This window comes from Haemaphysalis longicornis, unplaced genomic scaffold (genome assembly GCF_048455015.1).
Source record: "Haemaphysalis longicornis isolate Haplotype H1 unplaced genomic scaffold, Haemaphysalis longicornis Haplotype H1 scaffold_4, whole genome shotgun sequence".
Taxonomy (NCBI): Eukaryota; Metazoa; Arthropoda; class Arachnida; order Ixodida; family Ixodidae; genus Haemaphysalis; species Haemaphysalis longicornis.
The window spans coordinates 21,082,169-21,105,849 of NW_027526361.1; the positions used below are offsets into that span (position 1 = coordinate 21,082,169).

At 47.5% G+C, this 23,681-nt stretch overlaps 2 protein-coding genes across 3 annotated transcripts in view; both read left to right on the forward strand.

The window, feature by feature from the left end:
• Positions 1-1,473, forward strand: part of LOC144178354 (cholinesterase 1-like) — a 47,386-nt gene extending 45,913 nt beyond the window's left edge. Inside the window, exon 8 of one of the 2 annotated variants that reach the window (XM_077706135.1) lies at positions 6-1,473. In XM_077706135.1, the coding sequence (XP_077562261.1) occupies positions 6-228 (223 nt within the window). In that variant the 3' untranslated portion in view covers positions 229-1,473. The remainder of the gene's footprint in view (positions 1-5) is intronic. The other variant, XM_077706136.1, reaches the window with a different exon arrangement.
• Positions 1,474-15,009: 13,536 nt separating this feature from the next.
• On the forward strand, positions 15,010-23,544 carry LOC144178355 (amblin-like). Its single transcript, XM_077706137.1, has 3 exons — positions 15,010-15,558; positions 20,697-20,935; positions 23,292-23,544. Exons 1-3 carry the CDS (start codon positions 15,501-15,503, stop codon positions 23,364-23,366), a joined length of 372 nt encoding a protein of 123 aa, XP_077562263.1. The 5' UTR covers positions 15,010-15,500; the 3' UTR covers positions 23,367-23,544.
• The last annotated feature ends 137 nt before the right edge of the window (positions 23,545-23,681 follow it).

Here is a 23,681-nt window from a genome sequence, read left to right on the forward strand (position 1 = left end):
CGCAGGGACCTGCCATCGGGCCAGTGGACGCCGTTCACGAAGGCGAGCAAGAACTACGTGTTTTTGAGCAATCGCAAGGACGTCAAGGGCAACTTCGAGCCAAAGAAAGAGTTCAGGGAGGAGACCTGCGACTACTGGACCGAATACCTGGACAAGCAGGAGAAAAAGACATCCACGGAGACGCGGCATGCATACGATCAGTGCGGCGCGCTCAACCCGAACATCTAGCCATGCACCCCCGTTTTTTTTTTCTACAGCTGATGTGACGCTTACAAGAATAATCGAATGTGTCGCTTCTTGACCTGCGCCCTTGTTTGATCTCACCTAACGAATAATACGGGCTTGGGTGTGTCGTGCTAAGCCAAAACGGATGCGAGAGAAATAGTAGACAGTGCAGAACCATAGTTCATTTCAGAAGCTACGTGCGGCACTGTGGAGGCTACATTGCTGACAAGAATCCGCCCACTGAGCACGCCTAACTCACCGGGAAGGGGGCCTTGAAAGGGCATTTCCATTTCCATTCTGGGCAGCTGGAACCGCAAGGCCCCGACGCTTGTTGTCGGTTACCTTCGCTACCTTCGCGGTCTTTCAGCGGAGAAATCCCGAGGGTGACCGTGACGTCACCGCAGGTGGATTTCCGCTCGGCCAGCTCCTTCGATCGCACGGAGGTTGCGACTGTCGGACAGATATCACTGCAGTCGCCTACAGTAGACTCTCGATAAACGGAACTTCAAGGGACCGAAAAAATCAGTTCCATTTAACAGGAGTTCCGTTCACTGAGAGATGTGCAAAAGTGCAAATTTATGTGCGTACACACTCTAAGGGATTTCATGGAGCTCTACGGGCTGGGAGGTGAATGTAGCTGATAGTTTTTCAGAATGCAAGAAAACTACAAGAGATTTACACACAACTCACAAAGTTTATTTGGCAACGATTAGTCAATGTGCCCTAAAAAATGCATTAAAAATTACGGGTGAGCGAATATTCGAAAAATTTAAATATTACTCGAATATTAAATATGTCATATTCTTATTCGCTTCGAAAACAATGTATTCGAAACATTTCAAATATTCGGAAGGGGTCGAATAATCGGCTGTTATCGAATATTTGGATTGATTTGAATGGGGTATGTACGTGGCTTTCAACTTCAGAAAAAAAAAGACAAAACATGTTTTTTTTTTAAAGCAACATATTCGGTTTCTGGTTTCTATCCTGTGCGTTTGCAAAGCTTTCTCGCCGAAAGTGGCATAAAAATACTTTTGCTAGCCGCAGTGACAAAATGTCAGCGCAAAAAGGGCAAAAACGGCAATTTTCGGAGCGCTGTATCTCCGCAACGGTGTCACAGGGAGCGGCCATTTTGGTACCATTGGATCGGCCAAGCGATCCTCTTTCTGGTCTCGGCCATTTCTTTTAAGTGTGAATGTACTTTATAAGCGGCCCTGAATTCCGGTGACCGCCGTCCGTCCACATAGCAACAGCTGCGGGTGCGCGCGCTCCTCGTCTTCCTTGGCAACGGGGGGAGAAGGGCGCGCGCTGCCTGGCCGCTGACATGGCACGTACCCACGTGGGGGATTGGCCAGGAATCTCCTCGTCTTCCTTGGCAACGGGGGGAGATGGGCGCGCGCTGCCTGGCCGCTGACGTGGCACATACCCACGTGGGGGATTGGCCAGGAATCGGGCGTGAGAAGGGCTAATGCACCCGCTTAAAGGAGTACTGACACGAAATTTCAAAGCTGAGATCCGCTCTAGCAATCAAGTACAACGACAACACAAATAGGTGTCTGTGAATAAATGCATCTTTCTTTCTTTGTAGTTGTGTGTGTGTGTGTGTGTGATCTCTCTTTCGCGAACATTACCGAACCGCGCAAATTCAACTCCTGCATTCGCACTTTCACATTCTTCCCCTCGGGGAAATGCGGGGAATTTGTATCTTTGTTCGTTCAAAGACGCACGAAAAAGACACAAGAACAAGCCAGAAAGATTCTGATGCGCGAATGGCCCTCCGGTCGGCGCGCGCTGAAACGGCCCTCCCGACTGGGCGTTTCCGCGGCAATGCCAGATGGCGGCCGCCTTTCAGAGTTCATTTTCGCTGCTTCGCTCGACCAAGTTTCTGTTCAGTCATTTCATCTGCTGTTGTATTCAACGCGGACATTATCGAGATGGGAATGCCTGAGATTACAAGCCAGATTACGAGAAGTTGCGTGGCTCGAAAGGCGGAGGTCTTCGAACGCTTCGTGGTGCGCGTGACTTTACTGCGGAGGGTGAAAGCGGCGTGCGCGCTTCTGATAGCGGTTCGCGGAGTTAACTTTTCGTCTGATTTGCGATTCTTACACGCTAAAACGGCCGACGCGTCAAAAGCTGCGGCGCGCACGGCGTAGCTGCTGCGCGTTGGAGCATCACCTGACTGCGCAACCGGGTACGATTGAACGCCAGTAGCTGTAATTAATTCCCGTGGTGTTAGATATAATCTTAAAAAAAAAAAAAAACCTGAAGGGCCATTTCAGGGATAACCAAAGTATGACATGTTGCGGTATACGAGCGCCGCGATGCGGGCGAGCCATATCGCTTTCATCCGCAACGTTTCCTGTGCACTTCGAGTAATCATGCAAACAGGTCTGAGTCAGGAATAAAAACGTGTTGACGGCTTTAAAAATGTACCTTACTTTCGTAGCATTTATTAAATTGAAAAGTTTTAGGGAAATTATTTATACCAATGCGTTAAAAATGTACCTTACTGTCGTAGCATTTAACAAATTGAATTTTTGGGGGAAACTATAACGACCAATGCATACATCTATAGTTTAGTGTATATTGGTTGTGCTGCGAGGAATATTGGATGCCCTGAATTCCAAGAGTACTAAAAAATGTGCATGCATTGAAGTTGGGGTTACGCAGAATATTATACCAAGCTTCAAAGTAGCTCGTTTGTATCCTTGGTGTATGTAAACTTTTGGCAATGAACACCTGCGCGTACGAGTGCGAAGTTGCTGCTCCAGGCAAGGTTACAATTAAAGCATAAACGAAGTCAAAACTCAGTTTTCAAGTTTAACTAAAAAAAGAGTGCTTCACTTGTTGCCATGGTCATAACACTGCAGAGGGAATTTGTCCAGTGCAATACAGGCAACCAGCTAACCTACTTTGCATTGAAAGCTATCTCCTCCTGTTTGGTCCGCAAACCGGGCTATATACTCTTCACAAAGGAGCTGAAAGTGATGTTTTATGGAAAGAAAAAGGCTGCAAAAGGCACTCCAATTTCAAGGCAAGGCATCCCAGAAGCCCCGTGTTCAAAAGGACGCGAAAGGCTGCCACTTTGCCACTTTTCATGAACGATATCTGTATTGCAACCTCGGAAGCCATTCTCTCAAAGGCTGTGGCTAGCGTTCCGTCCAGACGGAATGGGGCGCTGCGGGTTATCCTTCCGTCCAGACGGAATACAGCTGAGAGCTTAGCGTTCCGTCCAGGCGGAGCCGGCGTGAAATTTGTACAGTTCTGTCTAGACGAAAGCAAAACCGGCTGATTAGACGCCGTGCTTTACAATTGACGCGGGGAGAACAGTCGGTCTTGATTTCGCACTCAACAGGCTGCTCTGCTACCGCTCAATAGAGCCAAGGCCGACGTGTCCATCGCCAGAGTTCCGATCACCTCTAGTTCGTAATGGTGATTCGGTGATTCGTAGCGGTGACTCAAGAAAGGCGATCGGATGGAGCGGCGTTTTCTGCCCGCGAAAACGCGCCGCGCACTAGAGAACTGCACGGGCCTGATTTTAAGGCCCGAGCCCGGCCCGAGCCCGCTTTGTGAAGTCCGAGCCCGACCCGGGCCCGTAACACCAAGCCCGGGCCCGACCCGGGCCCGGGCATTCATTAGTGAGCCTAGCCCGGGCCCGGCCCGGGCCCGTCGTCTCAAGCCCACGCCCAGCCCGGGCACGGTCTTTTTTTTTTTTTTGAAGCCTAGGGAGGGCCCGCATGTGTGTGACCAGGCCTGGTCTTAGACGTCGAAGAAAATTTGTTTATATTTGTTCGAGTGTCTTCGTAGCGGGAAATCAGACGGAGCATATAGTCTGTACAAGCACGCCCTGAATTGTAACGCAAAAAATAAGGGTTTAAAAGAACACGTAGCTTAGCTCACGCCGTCTGCAGTTCACGCCACATGGGCGTAATAATAGCTCGTATTCTTACACGAGAGACACCATCACCTTTGATGACCAGACTCTTGGCAACTTCATGTGGTTGTTTCGGTCACAAGTTGGTTTTAATGAAAATTTAGATGCGACTGCATCTCATTCACTCGCCTTGTCCCTCCATACGGCGTTGTCCGTCCACACCCCTCCCCCTACACTATAAAAAAAAATAATAGTTAGCGGCGCCCGGTTTCCATCCCACGACCCTGTGGGCGGAACGCGAGGGTACATGGTGCTCTTCCCACTGCGCCACAAAACCGAGACAGAATCAAATGCAACGAACGCGCCTTATATCTTTGACTCATTCAAACTATGTCAAGTTGCTACTGATACAATGCATGATGGGGCAATGATTAAAACTTGCAATAAAAGAAAAGAAGCTCCCACTTACAGCAACAATGATGGAGTAAAGGTCGTTGCGACAGCGAAGCCCCAAGCATACCACTTAGAGAGATGGACCAAGATTGGCCAATAAAACATAATAATAATCATACGCGTTCCCGACACGTTTCACGCGATTTCAGAATCAATCCAACGGAAACACCAAGTGAACCCCACGATGCGTTGCATCTACACAGGGTTCCCCTCGCGGGGAGGTGGGCGCAATTTTTTGCTCTCCATTTGAATCCGCGAATATGTGCGTGCGTTGAAATATTTTACCTGGAGTGGTTGTTAAGCGGTGACGCTTCTCTAGCACGCGAGTTTGATTTCCAGGCACGGCAGCCGCATTTAGATTGGTTCGACATCTAAAAATACACGTACATTGACATAGGTGCACAGCTCCAGGGTGGCTTAATTAATTCGTTCCCCGCTATTGCATTCCTTGTAACCGTATCTTGGATATCTTACACACCAAAATATAAAATGTTCATGCAGTAGATGAAATGTCAATAAAGTTACAGTATAGTGACTATCAGACCTAGCAAAACACGTTTTTAAAACAATGTGTACAACTAACATCAAAAAGCGCGTGAAAGTATACTCAGAATATTCAATTTTATGCTATTTTCTACACTTCACGTCGGAACTATTAACGGCCGGGCCTATGAATTCATGCCCGAGCCCGGCCCGGGCCCGCGGCACTGAGCCCCGAGCCCAGCCCGGGCCCGCGGCACTGAGCCCGGGCCGCGTGTTTCCGAACGCTTCGCTGCACAGAGCACCCACGTGAAATGTGTGATGTCACTGCGCACTCTTTTCTTTTGAGCGCCTGCTAAAGAGAGGCAACCGTTCGGGCTCTGTGGCTTCGATATGAAGTACTGCATACTTGCGCTGACGGCTTGGGTTCTAGCCCCAGCAGGTCTATCTCTTCGTTTTTTTTTTTTTTCATCGTTTATACTGATTTGGAATGTTTTAGATCGCTTTAGGTATGGGGCCCACTGGGAATTAGTTGGTAAGGGATTGGCGAGCGGAAGAGGAGGAGGGAGAGTGGGGTACACAGAGGGAGGGCAAGAGAGGAGGCAGAGGACGATCAGAAAACGTAATAGGAGTAGCGCAAGCGATATTCTGTTTCAAGATGGGTACAAGCCAGGCGGTGTATTTCCAAACTCTTCGGTGCCCAGAGCACCCACGTGACATGTCTCTTCGCGCGATGCAGAACAGTAATTAAACGTCGTCATAGGCTGCGCCCCATACCTAAAGCGATCTAAAACATTCCAAATCAGTATAAACGATAAAAAAAAACGAAGAGATAGACCTATCTCTTCGTTTTTTTTTTGTTTTTTTTTTCATCGTTTATACTGATTTGGAATGTTTTAGACCTATCTCTTCGTTTTTTTTTTGTTTTTTTTTCATCGTTTATACTGATTTGGAATGTTTTAGATCGCTTTAGGTATGGGGCGCAGCCTATGACGACGTTTAATTACTGTTCTACATCGCGCGAAGAGACATGTCACGTGGGTGCTCTGGGCACCGAAGAGTTTGGAAATACACCGCCTGGCTTGTACCCATCTTGAAACAGAATATCGCTTGCGCTACTCCTATTACGTTTTCTGATCGTCCTCTGCCTCCTCTCTTGCCCTCCCTCTGTGTACCCCACTCTCCCTCCTCCTCTTCCGCTCGCCAATCCCTTACCAACTAATTCCCAGTGGTGATGATGATATTACGATGATGGCGACGACCACGACGACGATGATGATGACAAACTATTTTGCTCAAAACTGGGGAAAGGGGTGAATTTGTGTCCTTAGATATTTCTGACGGTCATAAAACAAAAATATACAGAACGAAAAAAGGCGCACTACCAGTCATTTTTTTTTCGTGGTGAGGAAAATGATGATGAGGCTTTTTCAGGTAGATTTGTGCACTCTGCAGTTCATAAGGAACCACCTAGGCTATTTTAAAAGTTTCAGAAAAAATTTTTACTATAAAAAAAAGTGTGTACAAAAAAGCCATTTTTCTGAAAGTCATGCTGCGTAACATTTTATCCGGAGTAGCTATTCAAAATCTGATTACATATATGACCAGAGGAGCTCAATCTCTATAAGCTGTGAAAATTTCAGCCTCCTAACTTCATTATCAAAAAAAAAGTTGTTTGGAGGAGCACGTCCCCTTAAGTTTCAAGGGACACCAAACCTATTTTTGTGAAGTATATGATCTCTATCACAATTGAAAGGGCATCACTTAAAACACCTTCGACCGAAACGGTTTTCCTGGTATGGCCTGACTAGCAACGGAAGCGCCGGGCTGCGTGTTTCCGAACGCTTCGCTGCACAGAGCACCCACGTGACATGTGTGATGTCACTGCGCACTCTTTTCTTTTGAGCGCCTGCTAAAGAGAGGCAACCGTTCGGGCTCTGTGGCTTCGATATGAAGTACTGCATACTTGCGCTGACGGCTTGGGTTCTAGCCCCAGCAGGTCTATCTCTTCGTTTTTTTTTTTGTTTTTTTTTTCATCGTTTATACTGATTTGGAATGTTTTAGATCGCTTTAGGTATGGGGCGCAGCCTATGACGACGTTTAATTACTGTTCTGCATCGCGCGAAGAGACATGTCACGTGGGTGCTCTGGGCACCGAAGAGTTTGGAAATACACCGCCTGGCTTGTGCCCATCTTGAAACAGAATATCGCTTGCGCTACTCCTATTTGAATGTTTTAGATCGCTTTAGGTATGGGGCGCAGCCTATGACGACGTTTAATTACTGTTCTGCATCGCGCGAAGAGACATGTCACGTGGGTGCTCTGGGCACCGAAGAGTTTGGAAATACACCGCCTGGCTTGTACCCATCTTGAAACAGAATATCGCTTGCGCTACTCCTATTACGTTTTCTGATCGTCCTCTGCCTCCTCTCTTGCCCTCCCTCTGTGTACCCCACTCTCCCTCCTCTTCTTCCGCTCGCCAATCCCTTACCAACTAATTCCCAGTGGTGATTACTCCCACTTCCCCTGCCCCCTTTCCCCAGTTTTGAGCAAAATAGTTTGTCATCATCATCGTCGTCGTGGTCGTCGCCATCATCGTAATATCATCGTCACCACTGGGAATTAGTTGGTAAGGGATTGGCGAGCGGAAGAAGAGGAGGGAGAGTGGGGTACACAGAGGGAGGGCAAGAGAGGAGGCAGAGGACGATCAGAAAACGTAATAGGAGTAGCGCAAGCGATATTCTGTTTCAAGATGGGTACAAGCCAGGCGGTGTATTTCCAAACTCTTCGGTGCCCAGAGCACCCACGTGACATGTCTCTTCGCGCGATGCAGAACAGTAATTAAACGTCGTCATAGGCTGCGCCCCATACCTAAAGCGATCTAAAACATTCCAAGTCAGTATAAACGATGAAAAAAAAAACAAAAAAAAAAAAAACGAAGAGATAGACCTGCTGGGGCTAGAACCCAAGCCGTCAGCGCAAGTATGCAGTACTTCATATCGAAGCCACAGAGCCCGAACGGTTGCCTCTCTTTAGCAGGCGCTCAAAAGAAAAGAGTGCGCAGTGACATCACACATGTCACGTGGGTGCTTTGTGCAGCGAAGCGTTCGGAAACACGCAGCCCGGCGCTTCCGTTGCTAGTCAAAATGTTAATTAAACGAGTTGATATGAAGCACTGTTAATATGACTGGAGAGCGGAAATGTTAAAAGGAAGGGAAGAAATTCCGCTTTCTAATGTTCTAGGGCCATACCAGGAAAACCGTTTCGGTCGAAGGTGTTTTAAGTGATGCCCTTTCAATTGTGATAGAGATCATATACTTCACAAAAATAGGTTTGGTGTCCCTTGAAACTTAAGGCTTTGTTTCTGCTTTGTGCACATCCTCATACGCTCATTGCGGGAACCTAACTGAGAGCCTGCATGTGGACGCACTTCGGGAAAATAAAACAACCCAACGCGATAATAAAGACCCTAAACTATGTTTCGGGTAAAACCATCGACAATCACGCCCCTCCCGGAGTTACTAAATGCACAAAAGCTGGCTCCAAAATTTTATCATCCCTTTCTCCTGCTTGCACGCTTCGTCTATAGGCGCCTGTATAAGCAAACGCTTTTTACGCGCTGGTATAGTCAAGCGCGCCGAATTTTCGCCCAGGCTGAAGTGCACTAAAAATACAGGGTGTTTCAGTGAACACTTTCAAAAATTCCTGAAGGTAGGCTTTTCAAGAAAAATAGGAATTCTCTTAAGGAACAAGCTATCAGGTTCAGCGGACGTCAGCAGTTATAAGAAACATGCGAATTACATAGTTAATTAACTAAAATTGTCTAATTAACTTTTTAATTAGTGAAGTTTGGCCGTTATTGCCAATGGCGAGTTTGTAGCCACGGAAACGACGATAACCGATCAGTTTTCAAAGCAAAGAAAAAGGCACTCTGTAAAGCCCTGCAGCCCGCAAAAAATCGAGCATTTTTCCCCCATGAAACCGAAACTCAGCGCACATGGTGCGCCGGAAGTGTAGTGCAAACGCAACATCCGCTGATGACGTGTTGCTGTGACTGTGTCGCCCAATTCAAGAAGGGGCTGGTGATTCCCCGCGCTAGGGAACCAGCTGATATCAACGCCATCGCCTCCTGTATTTTTTCAGCGTTATCGTTTCTTTCGTTGGTAGGCGCAAGAAACAAAGGCCATCGCCCACTACACGGTCGCCCGTTTCGGCAGCCCTAGTGGACGTTGCCGACAGTTTTGCTTTTATTTTTTTTATTGTCTTGACCACATCTTAAGTGGCTACCAGACGTGCAAAGTGCGAAACGTCACCATCCGTTCATTTTTTCGTTAGCTTTATCTGCTGCTCGTTTATAATCGCTGCGTGTTAGAAAGCGCCTCAGATAAAGGAAAGGCTTGTTTGCTGAGCCAGGAGGGATTTCGCGGCTATAGCTTGCGGCCTTGCGTAGTGCTTGCGGCTTTTCGCTTTAAAATGCTTCTTTACGCAGTGTGCGTGCGACATAGCCAAGACCGTACCACTGGTGTCACCTCTTCCATTTGAGGATCAAGGTTTCAAAGCCACCGCGTTATTATTGTGAAAATGGCTGCGCCAGCTCAACTCCAGTACTCCGTTGCCGAGAAAGTGGACATTTTACTGGCTTATGTGAGCGCGCAAAAGGACGCGCAACTGGCATCGATGCTGTATGCTGCCCAACATCCTGGCCGTCGTGTGCCAGCTCGCGCCACATTTGTATCGATATTTAATCGGTTTAGAACCACTGGATCAGTCCATGCTCAGAGAAGGAAGCGGCCAGCCAGTGCAACCGAAGATTTTGACATCGATGTGCTGGCATACGTCGCTGTCAGGCCGGAAGCAAGCGTCAGGGAAATTGCCAGCGCATATGGAGCGAGCCCAGCTTCAGTTTGGAGGTCACTTTCAAGACACAGCTACCACCCATACCATGTGTGTCTTCACCAAGAGCTCAGACCAAGCGACTTTCAAAAACGGCTTGATTTTTGCAACTGGTGCCTTATTCAATGCGACGAAGATCGGGAATTCCTCAACAGAGTGCTTTGGACTGACGAGGCCCAATTTTGTAGGAATTCGAATGTCAATTTGCACAACGCACATTATTGGTCTGATCAGAACCCCCACTGGCTCCGTGAGCATAAGCACCAGGTAAGGTGGTCAGTAAACGTATGGTGTGGTATTTATAACGGCTGTATTGTTGGTCCTTACTTCATTGACGGAAACCTTACCGGAAAGAAGTACACAGAGTGCGTCTTAAAGGGCGTCGTCTCCGAGTTTGCCTCAGAGTTGCCACTGGCTGCGCTGAAAAAAATGTGGTTCCAGCACGACGGAGCCCCGCCGCATTTTTCCTCACTGGCTCGTAAATTCGTCGATGAGTCCTTTCCCAACCAGTGGATTGGGCGTGGTGGAACCACACCATGGCCGCCTAGGTCACCCGATTTGTCACCTTTGGACTTCTTCCTCTGGGGATATGTTAAAAATGAGGTTTTCAAGACTGAGCCGGCCAACCTCGAGGATATGAAGCAACGTGTGAGGAGCTCCATCGACAACATTCCCAGACAGATGATTTTATCCACTATGAACTCCATGAAAGAGCGCCTTCGTCTGTGCATTGCAATGGACGGAAAACAATTTGAGCACATCATGTAAAATATTCTGTGCAGTCGTCCAAAATATTACTGTTGTGGAGCGCCCAAATAGGCCTACAACCAAATGAAACATTGAAATAAACCATTTTTGTTCATTGATATTTGTTACATGACTCAAAACAGCTAAAAAAAGTATGAGGTCAGGATTTACTAATCCTATGTCAGCACTTCTTACAACAAATGGAACGGAAGCTGGTACAAAACAATGTCGCGCTGCAATTCCAAAAAGTTGTCAGCTACGATTTTAGCCGTCAAGCCGATACCACGTAAAAATAACTCGAGTGTTGCATTCCGCAATACCGGCGACGCAAAACAAGCTCTGCACTGGCACAAAAGTGTGCCTTTATTCTTTGAACAAAGCTAGTGCATTGTGAATGGTAATTAAAGGCTGCTTCCGGAGGTAAGTGCACTGGCGGAGCCCCAGGTTGGCTCCTATAACAGCATTTCAAAATCCGCAGCTACGTAGTTGGCGATTACTAGACTTTGGCTTCCGCCCAGTGAGTAAGCAAAAGTTGCGCATGATGCACTGCTGCCTATGCCTCGCATCGAGGCTCCCTAGCTAGGGAAAATTGCACTTACATTTCGAATTGGCCGCCAAATCTATTGAAACACGTCACCAGCGGACGTTGCGTTCGCTCAGCACTTCCAGCGCTCATCGAGCGGCGAGTTTCGTTTTTGAGCGCAAAACAAACGCAGGTTTCCTCGCGCTACAGGGCTTTAAACACCGACTTTTTCGTTGTTTTAAAACCTGATATGAAATCGTCTTCCCCGGGGCTACAAAATCACCATTGACAATAACCACCAAACTCTGCTAATTAAGAAGTTAATTAGTAGAGTTTAATTACCCACCTAACTAATGTGCACACCCTTGATACTATCTGGCGTCCGCCGCAGCTAGCAATCTCCTTCTGAAGAGGGTTTCTTTTTTTCTCGAAGAGCCTATTTTTAAGAATTTTTGGCAGTGTTCGCTGAAACACCCTGTATATTCCCATGGCGCCCGATGTTTGTCGTAAGCGTGCGGATGAGAATATAGAAGTTGTTTGAAAAGTAGGTCACGTGTTACCATGCTATATGTTTGGTCAAGCGCTATGAATTATTCATGACGCTGAAAACTTGAAGCCCCGAACGCTGAATAAGGATGTCGCGGCCAGCTGCTTTATTCTGCACAAAAAAGAAAAGAAGAATAAACTAGTATACTGGGGCACCTCTCTCTTATGAGGTTGCAATGCGTGAACCTCATTCGTTACAACGCCAAGGGTTTCTACCTTTTCATCATCGTCTGTCCCCTTACTTTGCGTCTTTTCCTTCCTCTCCATCACTGTATCTAACACCATTGGTCAATCGCCCTTGTTATGCCTATACAGTCAAATCTCGTTACGACGAATCCCACATTAACGAATTTCTCAAATTTACGAATATTTTCAGAATCCCCGCCGTCCTGCCTATACTTTTCATTTCATTTCATTTATTAGTTCCTTAAGGGCCCGAAGGCATTACATAAGGGGGGGGGGGGGGGGCAAATACATGTAGGGAAGACAACAAAAAAGAAAGGAAAAAAAATAGTGACTGGCATGCATCAGTCAGCACAACTAACAACAACAACAAAACAAAAAAAAGCAGATCAGGGAAAACTAATACCAAATTACCAAATACACATGTTCAGTTATAAGATATAAAAGCAAAGAAAAAGAAACGACAAGCAAGAGCAACTGTGCAGGTTCCAACTACGTAGTAAGGATCTATTTTATGGATCCTTGCATGGATCCTTGCATTTATGGATCCTTAAATGCAAAAATATTTCAGAACTACGAATTTCAGTATAGGGCATATTTCAGAATAGGCACATAATTTATTTTCTCCTGTATAGTTGAGGAACGTCAGTATTACGAATTCGGGTAAAGTAACAGCGCCACAACTCTGGTGTGAAACAGAAACCGCTGTTTCTGTGTGCGTTCCCCCAAGTGGAGTAGCTATCATCATCACCATGTTGAGTGCCAATAGCTAGGGCCACCACAAAGCTGTAGTTTATTGTGCAGTAGCCTAGCCAGCCTACCCACATTTGCCCCTTTTCGCTCTCGTTTCTTTGGTGTCATTCAATGACCCGTCGCTGAGTAGGTCGCTGTTCACGCTATTCACGCGTGCGGGCACGTATTTATTCGTTGTGAGTGATCTTGCTACGATGTTTGTGCGAGATCCAACGATGAATACAGCTAGAGGTACAGCCAAGAAGCGGAAGCAGTTATCGTCGCGACGAAGGTTACAGAGCACAGAAGATGAGATGAGCAGTAAAACATCAATTTTCGACAAAGTTCACACTTTCATCGCTCGGTGCAATGATGTACCCGATGAGATACTGCGCAGAGTGGAACCCGTCGTGCGCACTCCACTAGTCAGAAGAAAATAAGGGATTTCAAATAAAGCTGCTTTGAAGTGAATGCAACATTTCGATTTGGGAGTTTGCTTGCCTGCACACGCGTATACTGCCAAGGTACGTCATTCTCACTCCTAGGTTTGAGCAGTGGCTTATAATCGCTTGGGCAGTCCCGCGTGATTCGTTATATCGAGATTTGGCTGTATAATGTTTAGCCTACAAGCTCGCGATGTGATTTCAGGACTTCATTACATATAGGGACATTCTAGAACATCCTCAACACCTGGTGACCTTAGCCGAGTTTGGCGTTGCCAGTGGCCTGGCGAGCGTGATTTAGTGGGCGTCTACCTCCCTCCCTATTCCCCCTCTTCCCCCTCCAGCGACCTTCGGTCCTCTCCTTCCTAATAAAAGAATTTATCATCATCATCATTATACAAGGGGTCCTCCACAATTTAGGCAATCAAGGTGCGGGTCAGTGTGACAGAATCACTGTATGTATACATGAGTAAGACATTATATAATATTGGCTCTAGATAAACATGTTTAAGTACTACACAGGAGAAGAACAAAATATATTAGTCTGAAAAATTAAGCAAGAGTTATCTTTTTCTTATGGTCATTTTTATGGACCTTTTTATGGTCATTGGTGAGGTATTTCATAGTATTCCAGCGGTTGGAAGCCTCAACAGGAGGCCGTCCTCTTTCAGCGGACACGAATGGGTTGTCATCGCTGTTGTTGATGGTGGTGACGATGATAATGATGATGACGATGATGGCGACGACGTCACTAGTGGAGATGAACGCTGATTGCATAGTTAATAAACAGGTGGTGCGGTGTGATATCAAGTACAGATGGTGGGAGATGGCGTCCATCGGGGGGGCCGCGTCGTTCTAGTACTGGTTCTGCGAAGGTCACTTCTTACGTATTATGCAAACCCAGGAGGAACGGCTTGGGCGACAACGCATACTAGCGAGCGAAAGAGGGTAGGTAGCGAGAACCTAAGGGATGCATACTTAAATTTTTCGACCTCGGGAATAAAGACTAATCACAGTTGTTAATTAAGTGACAGAATACAAAAGGTTCACAAGCGCAACACAACTGCGTAGAAATTCTAGTAAAGGAAAGCGTAACTATGTTACTTTTTTTGCGATAAAATGTTACGAATTACTTTAAGCCTAATAATGACCTGTTTTATTGTGGTCTTTAAGGGACAGCAAATAAATGATGCTGCTGTGAGTCAAAGCTAATTTACTGTTAAAGGACGCGGAAACGAGCTTATTGTTCTAGAATGGCTACGCTCATGGTTTGCCACGAACAGCATAAACTCAGCTCCCCAATTCACAAGCGTTTTCCGTGTAGCGATAGAGCAGCAATTCCCTGGCTTAAATATAATTGCACGGACCTTGTAAAAGCTGAAAGTAAAAGGCAAGTTTCTTTACCTGAGAGCGCATTAACGGATGCTGTGTTGGTTTATTTCTCACATATCATTAGAGGTACGCACACTGACCACATGAACAGTTCTAAATGAATGCAAGTGCGCTCACTATTTCCTGGGACTTATCTTTCGATATACATGCTGCGCGCGGAAAGTCCTCACGAGAATCAAGCAGTTTACGCCATTAAAATGTTCTCGCGTTTATTTACTTGCTTCTTTGATTTTTATTTAGCTTGATGGGAAAGGCTCGCCTGCACAACGGCTATCCTGCAGATCTACGAAACAAGCTGGAACCACGTCCGTTGTGAGCCTTGCACGCTTGGCGCCCTGTACGTATTTCACGGTCGTATTTCACGCTTAAAGTGCATAAAAAAAAACTGTCTCGCTCATTTTTTCCACCTTACCGCCCTCACTCGGGCTCACGAATCTTAGCTCGCATTCAACTCAGGGGCACCTAAAAAAGTTTCTCCTTTCAATAAAAGCTCCTAGTCAGATTTCACACGAAGCCTGTGTATGCGTCGCTGCATTTTGTAAAGTCTTAGCGAAAGCTGTTGCAAGAACGGCTGTGCAGGGTGTTTTCATTCCCCACTTGTTTTATCTCATTCAAGGCATTTTCCTCGCTCCACTGTCCTCATTGATGTGTCGCTCAGGCCTTGTTAGTAAGCCTTTCATTCTGTTGTGCACGCAGTATAGAGCTGCGCCTACAGGTTTACTAAAAAATCTGGCGCTATTCGCACGTCTTCCCGGAAGGCTTGTTAGCGGGGCGACATTATTTTGATTTTATTTCGTCGACTCCCCTCGCTTCGCATTTACTTTTCTCTCGAACTGCCTTTTTCCTCGCACAAGTCCCAGCTCGCATGCGACGAGTTAGAAATTCTGTTGCTCGGTTTCATTCAAGGAAACGGCAGCTAGAGCGTGTAGACGTTGAGGGTCGTGGTGTGACTCGCTGCTTGAACGAGCCAACCGCGTGAGGCGGCTATACGGCTTACAAGTTTTTCCAGATGGACGGCGTGAAGCGCCCATTCATGTACGTCTTAGTAATGTGCGTAGCACTCTCAGGTGAGTGTCCTTGTCAATGAACCGCATGCTAAAAGCGCCGATGGGGAGGGTCGGGGGGTTAGTTTTAACGACAATAAGCAGATAGTTTTTGGGGCAGTTTGTACGAAGCAGTGCTAAGGGCGCAACCTATAGCGGATTGGAGAACGCAGTGCTGTCGATGGTGATAACATTAGGCTGACTGTGTTGTCCTTCCTGATACCGGGCAGTGCGAAGAAGCTAGGGAGAAGAGGAGGAGGGCAAATGGCTGTAGTTCTCCGCAGTATCCGTCCGGTGTCCGCCCACGTATAGGCTCGGACTGATACGCGCTCGGACACGTAGCGAAGTTGGCGACATTGCGCTGTAGGGAAACGCGAGAATAAAGAAAGGGCGGAAGAGGAACGGACATGGGCGTTGTAGGAAGTGGGAGCGCGGGAAAAGCGGTTTATGGTACAACTTCCTCTAGCACACTAATATTGCTCACCAGACCACTCAAAGCGGTTGTTTTTGGTGCATTTCTTGACGCACAGTCGTTGAACGAATCAATCTCCAGCTTACTGATCTGATGCCTTCGGAGAATAGACCGGCACTTATGGGGGCGCTTCACTGCGAAGCAGCACCCTCGCTGAAAATCCTCTGTGCACGTCGTTGGCGTTATGAAGGAGCTCTAGCGCCACTGCTCTGTCGTTGCCGTCGACCACCATAATTGGGGACGCCGTCTTCGCCGATGTAATAAAATCAAGCAGCATTATATGATGATCAGAGAAGCGAAAGTGAAAATCGTAAAAAAAAAGTCAGGTTTACGTGAGACTTCAAGCGAAAAACCACTTGCGAGGTCGTTGGCCCACGTCCGGTTAGGAGATCAGACACTCGTAGACAGAACGTTCCCAAGCCGCGATATTCCGCTCCGAAAAAAGGTACGGTACAAGCCAGGCACGCGCGATGCAGAGCGTTTAATGAACGTGTTGATATGCCGCACCCCGCCTCTAAACCGACCTAAATGATGCCAAACCACTCTTACATATGAAAAGAATAAGTAGAATGGAGGCAAGAGGACAACTTGCAGAAATAAATAATCACGGGTCTTGCAAAAACCTTGGCACTCCTGGGACTTGAACCCATGTCACTCGCGCCAAAACCCTCGATTCTACCCGCAGGGTGTATACTCACACCGAACAACGGGGTTCTTTTAGCAGTTGGTCAAAACCATAGAAGGAATGTTCGAAAACGGGACTAGTAGGTGGTGCTGGGTGCGCACATGAAGTGGCGGGATTGTACGGAATCTCGTTCCCGCTTAAATATGAGCACTGGGAGCGAGATTTCCAGCGAAAACTAGGATTGTGGGGTTGTTTACAACCAGAAAATTCCAACGGCACATACTGTCCAGGAGACTCGGTTGTCCGATGTGACGAGTATAAAGCATTTCAGCAAAAAACTAAGGCTAGCAGTTGCCGGTAAACGACGTTCATCGTCATCTGCGATAGCAGCAGTGTAATCGGCCGTCATTACATTTGAACTTTCCCAAGAGCGAAGGCGTACGCCTACTAAATCGGGAGTTATGGTCCCGATCTTGCTCATACGGACCGACCGAATGGCCTCGAAGTGTTTAGGAGCGTGTACATCGTCCTGGTTGGTGTCTCAATGTTAAGCCTAAGGTAGCTAAAGTTAAACCGAATGTCTGCCCTTATTTGTGCACTTGCACATCAACTGCAGGCTTGGCGGAGTCGTGAGCTCGAGCTTTTTCGGGATGTGTGAAATTCTAGCTGCGTCAGCTTGTTGAACGGCGTACATTGCGACAGTCAGTGCAGCAAATATTAAGTGTGCAGCACTTTCGGGCCCCGGCTTGTCGTCGCAGCTCGTCCAGTGTCACGGTATCTAGCCACCGACACAGTAACGCGGCGTCACGCTCCCAAACAGAGGCTTCGAAAAGATCACCGCATCATCTGGTCGGGATAGGAACAGGGTCTCTCGCGCTACGAAGCCGATTTCAATCCCACTGCGCTACGCAGGCACATGTTACTCACATTCAAAGTGTAGGGGGTGATCTTTTCGCTGCGCCGTTGCCACGGAGGCGGCCGTTGCTACACCGCAAATAAGCACACAATATAAAATAAGGAAAAAAGAAAACTCGAATTAACGCATTAATTACCGGAAATTAAGAAAAACTTCCAGTGTCTCTTCATAGCCTGTATTCAATAGCGAGGTACGCATGCACGCAACCATGTGAGTGCGCCGTTACTGGTTACGTCGAGCTCCGCGGGATGGCGACGATACAGGCGGTACTTGTCGGTGCTAAGCGCATGATATGGGTTGGATATTCCAAGCTCTAGCCCGCCGAACGCAAAGTAACGTCTCGGCTGCAATGTGAGTGCGATTAATAACATATCTGTTGACACCAAAATTGAGAATCGGGTTGAAACGGAGCAGACGACGCACGCCGGTGTTATTTTTTTCTTCGACGTGCGACCGCAGTGGCACAAGCCGCGTCATGTTCGTGGCGCTTCGGCCATGTCCCTGGCCGTTTCCAGCGTTGCCAAGCGAAGAAATTGACAGCTAAACTTTTCAATGAATACCATCTATAGGCTATTTCAGAGTCTGCGGCGCCCCCTCTTGACTACTTTCGGTATCAAGGCCAGGCTGGTACTGAAACTTGTCAAGTCTCAGGATGAGCAGACGGATGAGAACTGTGAAAACACAGCGGAGGAACCTTCACCTACTTCGAGCTCGGAATTCTACATCCGCCGCAAGATGGATAGGAAGTTGCAAATACGAGCGGCTCTAGGAGTGAAGCGTCCAGTCATACCTTAGCATTGGCCCCGGAAATGGCACACGATCGTTCACAGGATTAGAACTGGATCGGCAAGAACCCCACACTTTCCCGTCACAGGATGCGGCAGCCTAGATGACCCCGAGTGTTCGCGGTGCTCAGCCAATAATGACATTGCACGCATCCTCTGGGACTGTCCTCGCTTTGCCGACTGTCGACAAGCCTTCAAAACTGTAGGATTGGCAATCCCACCGAGCCTTAATGATTGACTTTATCCAAGCCGTTCCAATCAGAGCGAAGAACGGCGCCTGATCGCCGCTCTACGAAACTTCGTCGAGAACTCTGGCCTTCACCATTTCCTTTAATTCCATACTCAATTAGATATACCACTTGATGTATCATACTTTTTCCCCAACTCCCATTACCTAATCCCTCTCCCCTAGACACCAAAATTCTCTAAAGCGTAACATGGCGTCTTCGTATCCCTTGTACATAAGATAAATGCGTGTTACCACCACCACCTAGTCAAGAGAGGCCACCACGGCCCCTTTGGCGAATCACTTTTCAGCGAATCACGTTGTGTGAAACTGATCTAACTTTTTTTCAGTTGCATGATTGGTCAAGTTAATACATGCAATTCCTGTTGTATAGCACTACGCAGGAGTGCAGGAGGTCTTTTGAAACTGTTTAATAAAAGGCCCATGACCCTTTATATTTTGGTATAAATCTGCTCGTAATGCCCTTAGAGAAATGTCTTCCAACTAATGCATCCGTGTATGACAGCGAAGCTCCCTTGAAAAAATGGACTAAGAAATAATAAAAGCCTACCTAATTCAGGTCCCCCTGCGCGATTAACGCCAAAATAGAAAACTAAAAGTGGGATACTTCAATGCAATCCATGAGACGTAAGGTTGGTGACACGGAGACGCGCCGTAAGGTTATATGCTGCCGCATTAGTACACAAATTAGATAAAAATACGATGCGCGAAACTGTGGTTCTTGTTACCACGGTTCCCGTCAGACCTCAGTGTCACGCTTAAGTGCTAAATGTTTGCCTGCGAATAGGTTTGCCTTCATTCCTCTGTTACATGACCCCTCTTGCGGTGTGCACGCACTACTCGGAAGTTGTCCACACCAGCCTTTCGGATCGTTCGTCCGGTACCACAGTGTTCGTATTTTGTCACAGGAAAATCGGGGGGGGGGGGGGGGGGAGAGGGGGGCTGAAGACTCGAACATTATGACACTAAACTTTTAACAGTGGAGCTGTTGTAGCTGACCGTAATGTGTGGCATGCAACGCGTTAAAAATACAAAGAAAATGTTAGCGCTCGTGAACGCGTGTGCCTCGCGGCGGCCTCCGAGCGTCCCCGGTGCGCGCAGGGGTTTAAAAAAAAAAAAAACTCGAAAACCTCGAGGAGCGTCTCGCGTTCCCTAGCAACCAACAACGCCACAGCTGGTGCAACACCTGCTCCAAGGAACCTCCATGCAACTCTAGGAACGCCGCGCATGCGCCGTGTACGTACGTGCCGCCGCTGCGCCCCAGCTGTCGTCAAGCGCTACTGCACACGCAATACTTGGCTACTGCACACGTAATATAGATGCACATTACGATGAATATGCACAGTGCAAAACGACGACAAAGCACAGTGCATAGCAACGACGGAACATGTAATTAAACAATTTTAAACTTGTACAAATGCGTGGTGATGTGTCCTTAAGTGCTCACGTATAAAGAAATCCTGCAGCTTCGCTATAGTTTAAACCTTTCGCGACTGTGCAAGCCTCGCCAGTTTTTTCTGTGTTCTTTTTGGGCATTTACAAATTATATTTACATTGGTTCCTGAACTTATCAAGTTTTTTATTACGCACTATTTTTTACTATATGAGCGCGCGAGCTTGGGAGTTAGCATGGGGAGTTTAAATATCGGAATGTGATTCGTTTCGTGAACGTTCGCTGAAGTCAATGGTTTGACGGATGCCCGTCTGGTCGGGAGGGTACATTCGAGAGAGAAAGAGGGCACGGACCAAGTAATGAAAAAAAAAAAGCTTAAAAGACGTTTCGGCTCCCGCCCGAGAGCCTTGTTCACAATGACCTACCCTCTGAATTATGAACAAGGCTCTCGTGCGGGAGCCGAAACGTCTTTTAAGTTTTTCTTTATTTTCATTACTTGGTCGCTGCCCTCCTTCTCAAATGAACATTCGCTGCTTTGAACCAGCTTTGCTACTCTGACAAACCCCTGAAGTGGATATACAACGCGTTGTGAAGTAATTTATTAAGAAGCCAGTCAACGAATTAACCGATCAGTCAGAGGATGTGTACGTTTAACTCGCTTAACGCACGTGCATTTTCCTACCCGCGCGCATGCGTGAAAACGAGATTCTGCGCCGCCTCCCAGGAAAGCTCGAGGCGAGGCGGATGTCGGACGATGAGCAGGACCGGCCTTACCCGACCGACCAGCGAGTGAAGAACAAGTGCTTTCTGAAGCCTCAGCACGGCCGCTGCAGAGACTACAAGCCGAGGTGGTTCTACGACACGGAGTTCTTGCTCTGCAAACAGTTCCTCTACGGAGGCTGCGGTGATAACGGCAACGTGTTCAAGACCCACGACGCGTGCATGCGATTCTGCGTCTTCGAAGTAAGTCTGCGTCTCTCTCTCTCTCTCTCTCTCTCTCTCTCTCTCTCTCTCTCTCTCTCTCTCTCTCTCTCTCTCTCTCTCTGTCTGTCTGTCTGTCTGTCTGTCTGTCTGTCTGTCTGTCTGTCTGTCTGTCTGTCTGTCTGTCTGTCTGTCTGTGTGCGCGCGTGTGGGCGTGTGTGGGTGTGGATCTCTTCACTAAAACAGAATTAGGGCCACCATACAGACAGCATTCAGTCCCGCTCCATTGAAAACTTCCCTCAAGGTTGCTGTTAAAGAAAAGAAGAAAAGGTGGTGAGCTACTGGGCACCGTACCGATGTTGCTTTGCGGGGCCATCAGCTTAATTTCCGCGATTGAGGAAACCATGGTTTTCACTATTCTTAAGGATGTGATAGTGTGGCGTAATCCCAGAGGCAGTAATTAACAAAATTTCGCCGGATTTATCCTAATGAAGAAACTAAAGTGGTGTCGACGTGACAAAAAGAACCTTGGTGCGAAAAAAATATTTCACAAACCCTTTTTATTCGAAAATACTTTTATACTCCATCCAACACATAAAAAATGTGGCTGATCCTTCTTTCATAAGAATTGGTAAAACACGAAAGTGAAATGTGCCTTCACAGGAATGTTCATTTGAATGTTTATTGTGCATCGACATGAACTTGCACATCGCTATTTATATTTCGTCGGTATGGCACCGTTAGACGCATTAACATTGGACACTGGGTTACACGCGCCGGAGCATTGCGTAAATCAGACTGAAACCCCAAGCGCTCGCAAACCGTGCGAACGAAACCGAACGGATTGTCAGCGAATCGCCTGGTGAAGTAACGGTCCGCTACAGCGAAAGAAGCATGATTTGCAGGTCGGCAGCACTTTTGTGGGTGTGCTTGGTGATCGACGTCCTGCTGGCGAGCGACGTCCTACTGGCGGGCCGCTTAGGAAAAGCTGGGACTACATTGGTCCTGCTCCGTGGCGTGTACGCCAGACGCTTGCGTTGCGACGAGCTCAGCTTGTGAAACAACGCAGCGGCATTCCACAAGCTGAGCGGCGTTCCACGGAGGCGGCGGGTGGATAAACACAGAAGCTTCCGCTGCTATACGCTTCCCTATGGAGGCGCCAACTATCGGCGCTCATTAGCGTCATAAAGTGCTATTTCGCTTCACCTCTCCTAGATGGCAGCATCATCTGAATGGAGAAATTAAAGGGAAGGACATAAGGCGCGTTTCTACAGCTATCCCGGCATGACCTCATGGCTCAGTCGGCAGAGCGTTGCACATCTCCCGTTGCGGCCAGACTGATCGTGGGCTCGAATCCTAGCGCCGCCGCGCCAATGGGACGTCGTTTCCGTGACGGATATGACCTCGGTGAGCTTTGTGTTCCCCGGCATAAAACACTTTCGTGTTAAAAAAGGTGGGCAACCACAAGTGGGCTCCCTCGCTCTGCCCTCCCTTAGCGGAACACTGAAGACAAAAGACAAGTTGCTCTAGATCGATCAGTTCACCGAGAACACACATATACCTCTTACGCGTAGCTTCTTTTAAGTAGAGAATAGGAAAAACGGGAAGACAGGTGCCGCCGCCGCCACTGGCTATACTGCGTAACTTGCAGCGGAAGTGCTTAAATCATCTGGCGTGCGCAATGTCTTTCCTGGCTGCCGCGGCGCTACTCGTCTATCTTGGGGCGGCGGTACCGCTTTTTTAGGTAGCGTGCGAGCTACGCACGAGTGGTTTGTTCGACGTCAACATTCGCTGGGCCTGTAAAGGACAATGTGTTTTCCTCTAATAAAGCGTCCCTACTGATCCCAGGTCCCATGAAGGAACGTTTAGCTGAGTGGTCCGGAGCTGCAAAGGACGAGGGAGTTTGGGAAAGCACGACTGATTTGACCGAAACTGACCGAGCCGCTCGGTTTGTGGTAGCGTTGTATTCGGTTGCTCCTATACCGCTATATGCTTCCGGTTAATCGTGACACAAATCGCGACTGCAGTCGTTGGTTGCGTCACGTTTTATCAGCGTTTGATTAGCGATTTCTCAGCAATTAAGGCATATTTCGGCACCGAACCAGCGCTAAAATGGCTACATGTAGGTTAGGCTTTCTCTTGAAACCAACTTCCTGGTTGCCTTCAGTGTCCCTTTAATGTCTAAATACACGAAAGCACGAATGTCACAAAACCAATGCTGGTAGTTCAGTAAGGAAATAATTTTTACAAACGTTTTACAAATTTACGAATTTTTGCAACCTGAATTTTTAACAACATTTGTGGCATATTCAAGAATTGCCTACTGCAGGCACGACTACAACGAAATAAACGGCGCCTGAAAGCATAAAATATGACGTTTACGTTCTCCTGCACGTAGGTCCCTCAAGAAGCAGGGCACGGAAGAAACGGAGTTCGGAGGGACACAGAATCCGAGACAACAAGTCTGGAATGAAAGACACCGGCAGCGGAACTCACTGCTGGACCCACACGCGTACAAGCGAATGACGGGTTTTTGTTTTGTTTACAAACTGAAGTATGCAATAAAACGCCCGCCACCAGCGATATAAGAATTGTGTAAAATTTTCTTCTTGGTGCCCTCACAATCAGGAAAAAGTTACGCCTATTCCACCGCCAGTCCTCCCTTGTGCCTCTTCACACACACACACGCACGCGCACATGAAAGATTGATTGATCGATCGATTGATTGATTGATTGATTGATTGATTGATTGATTGATTGATTGATTGATTGATTGATTGATTGATTG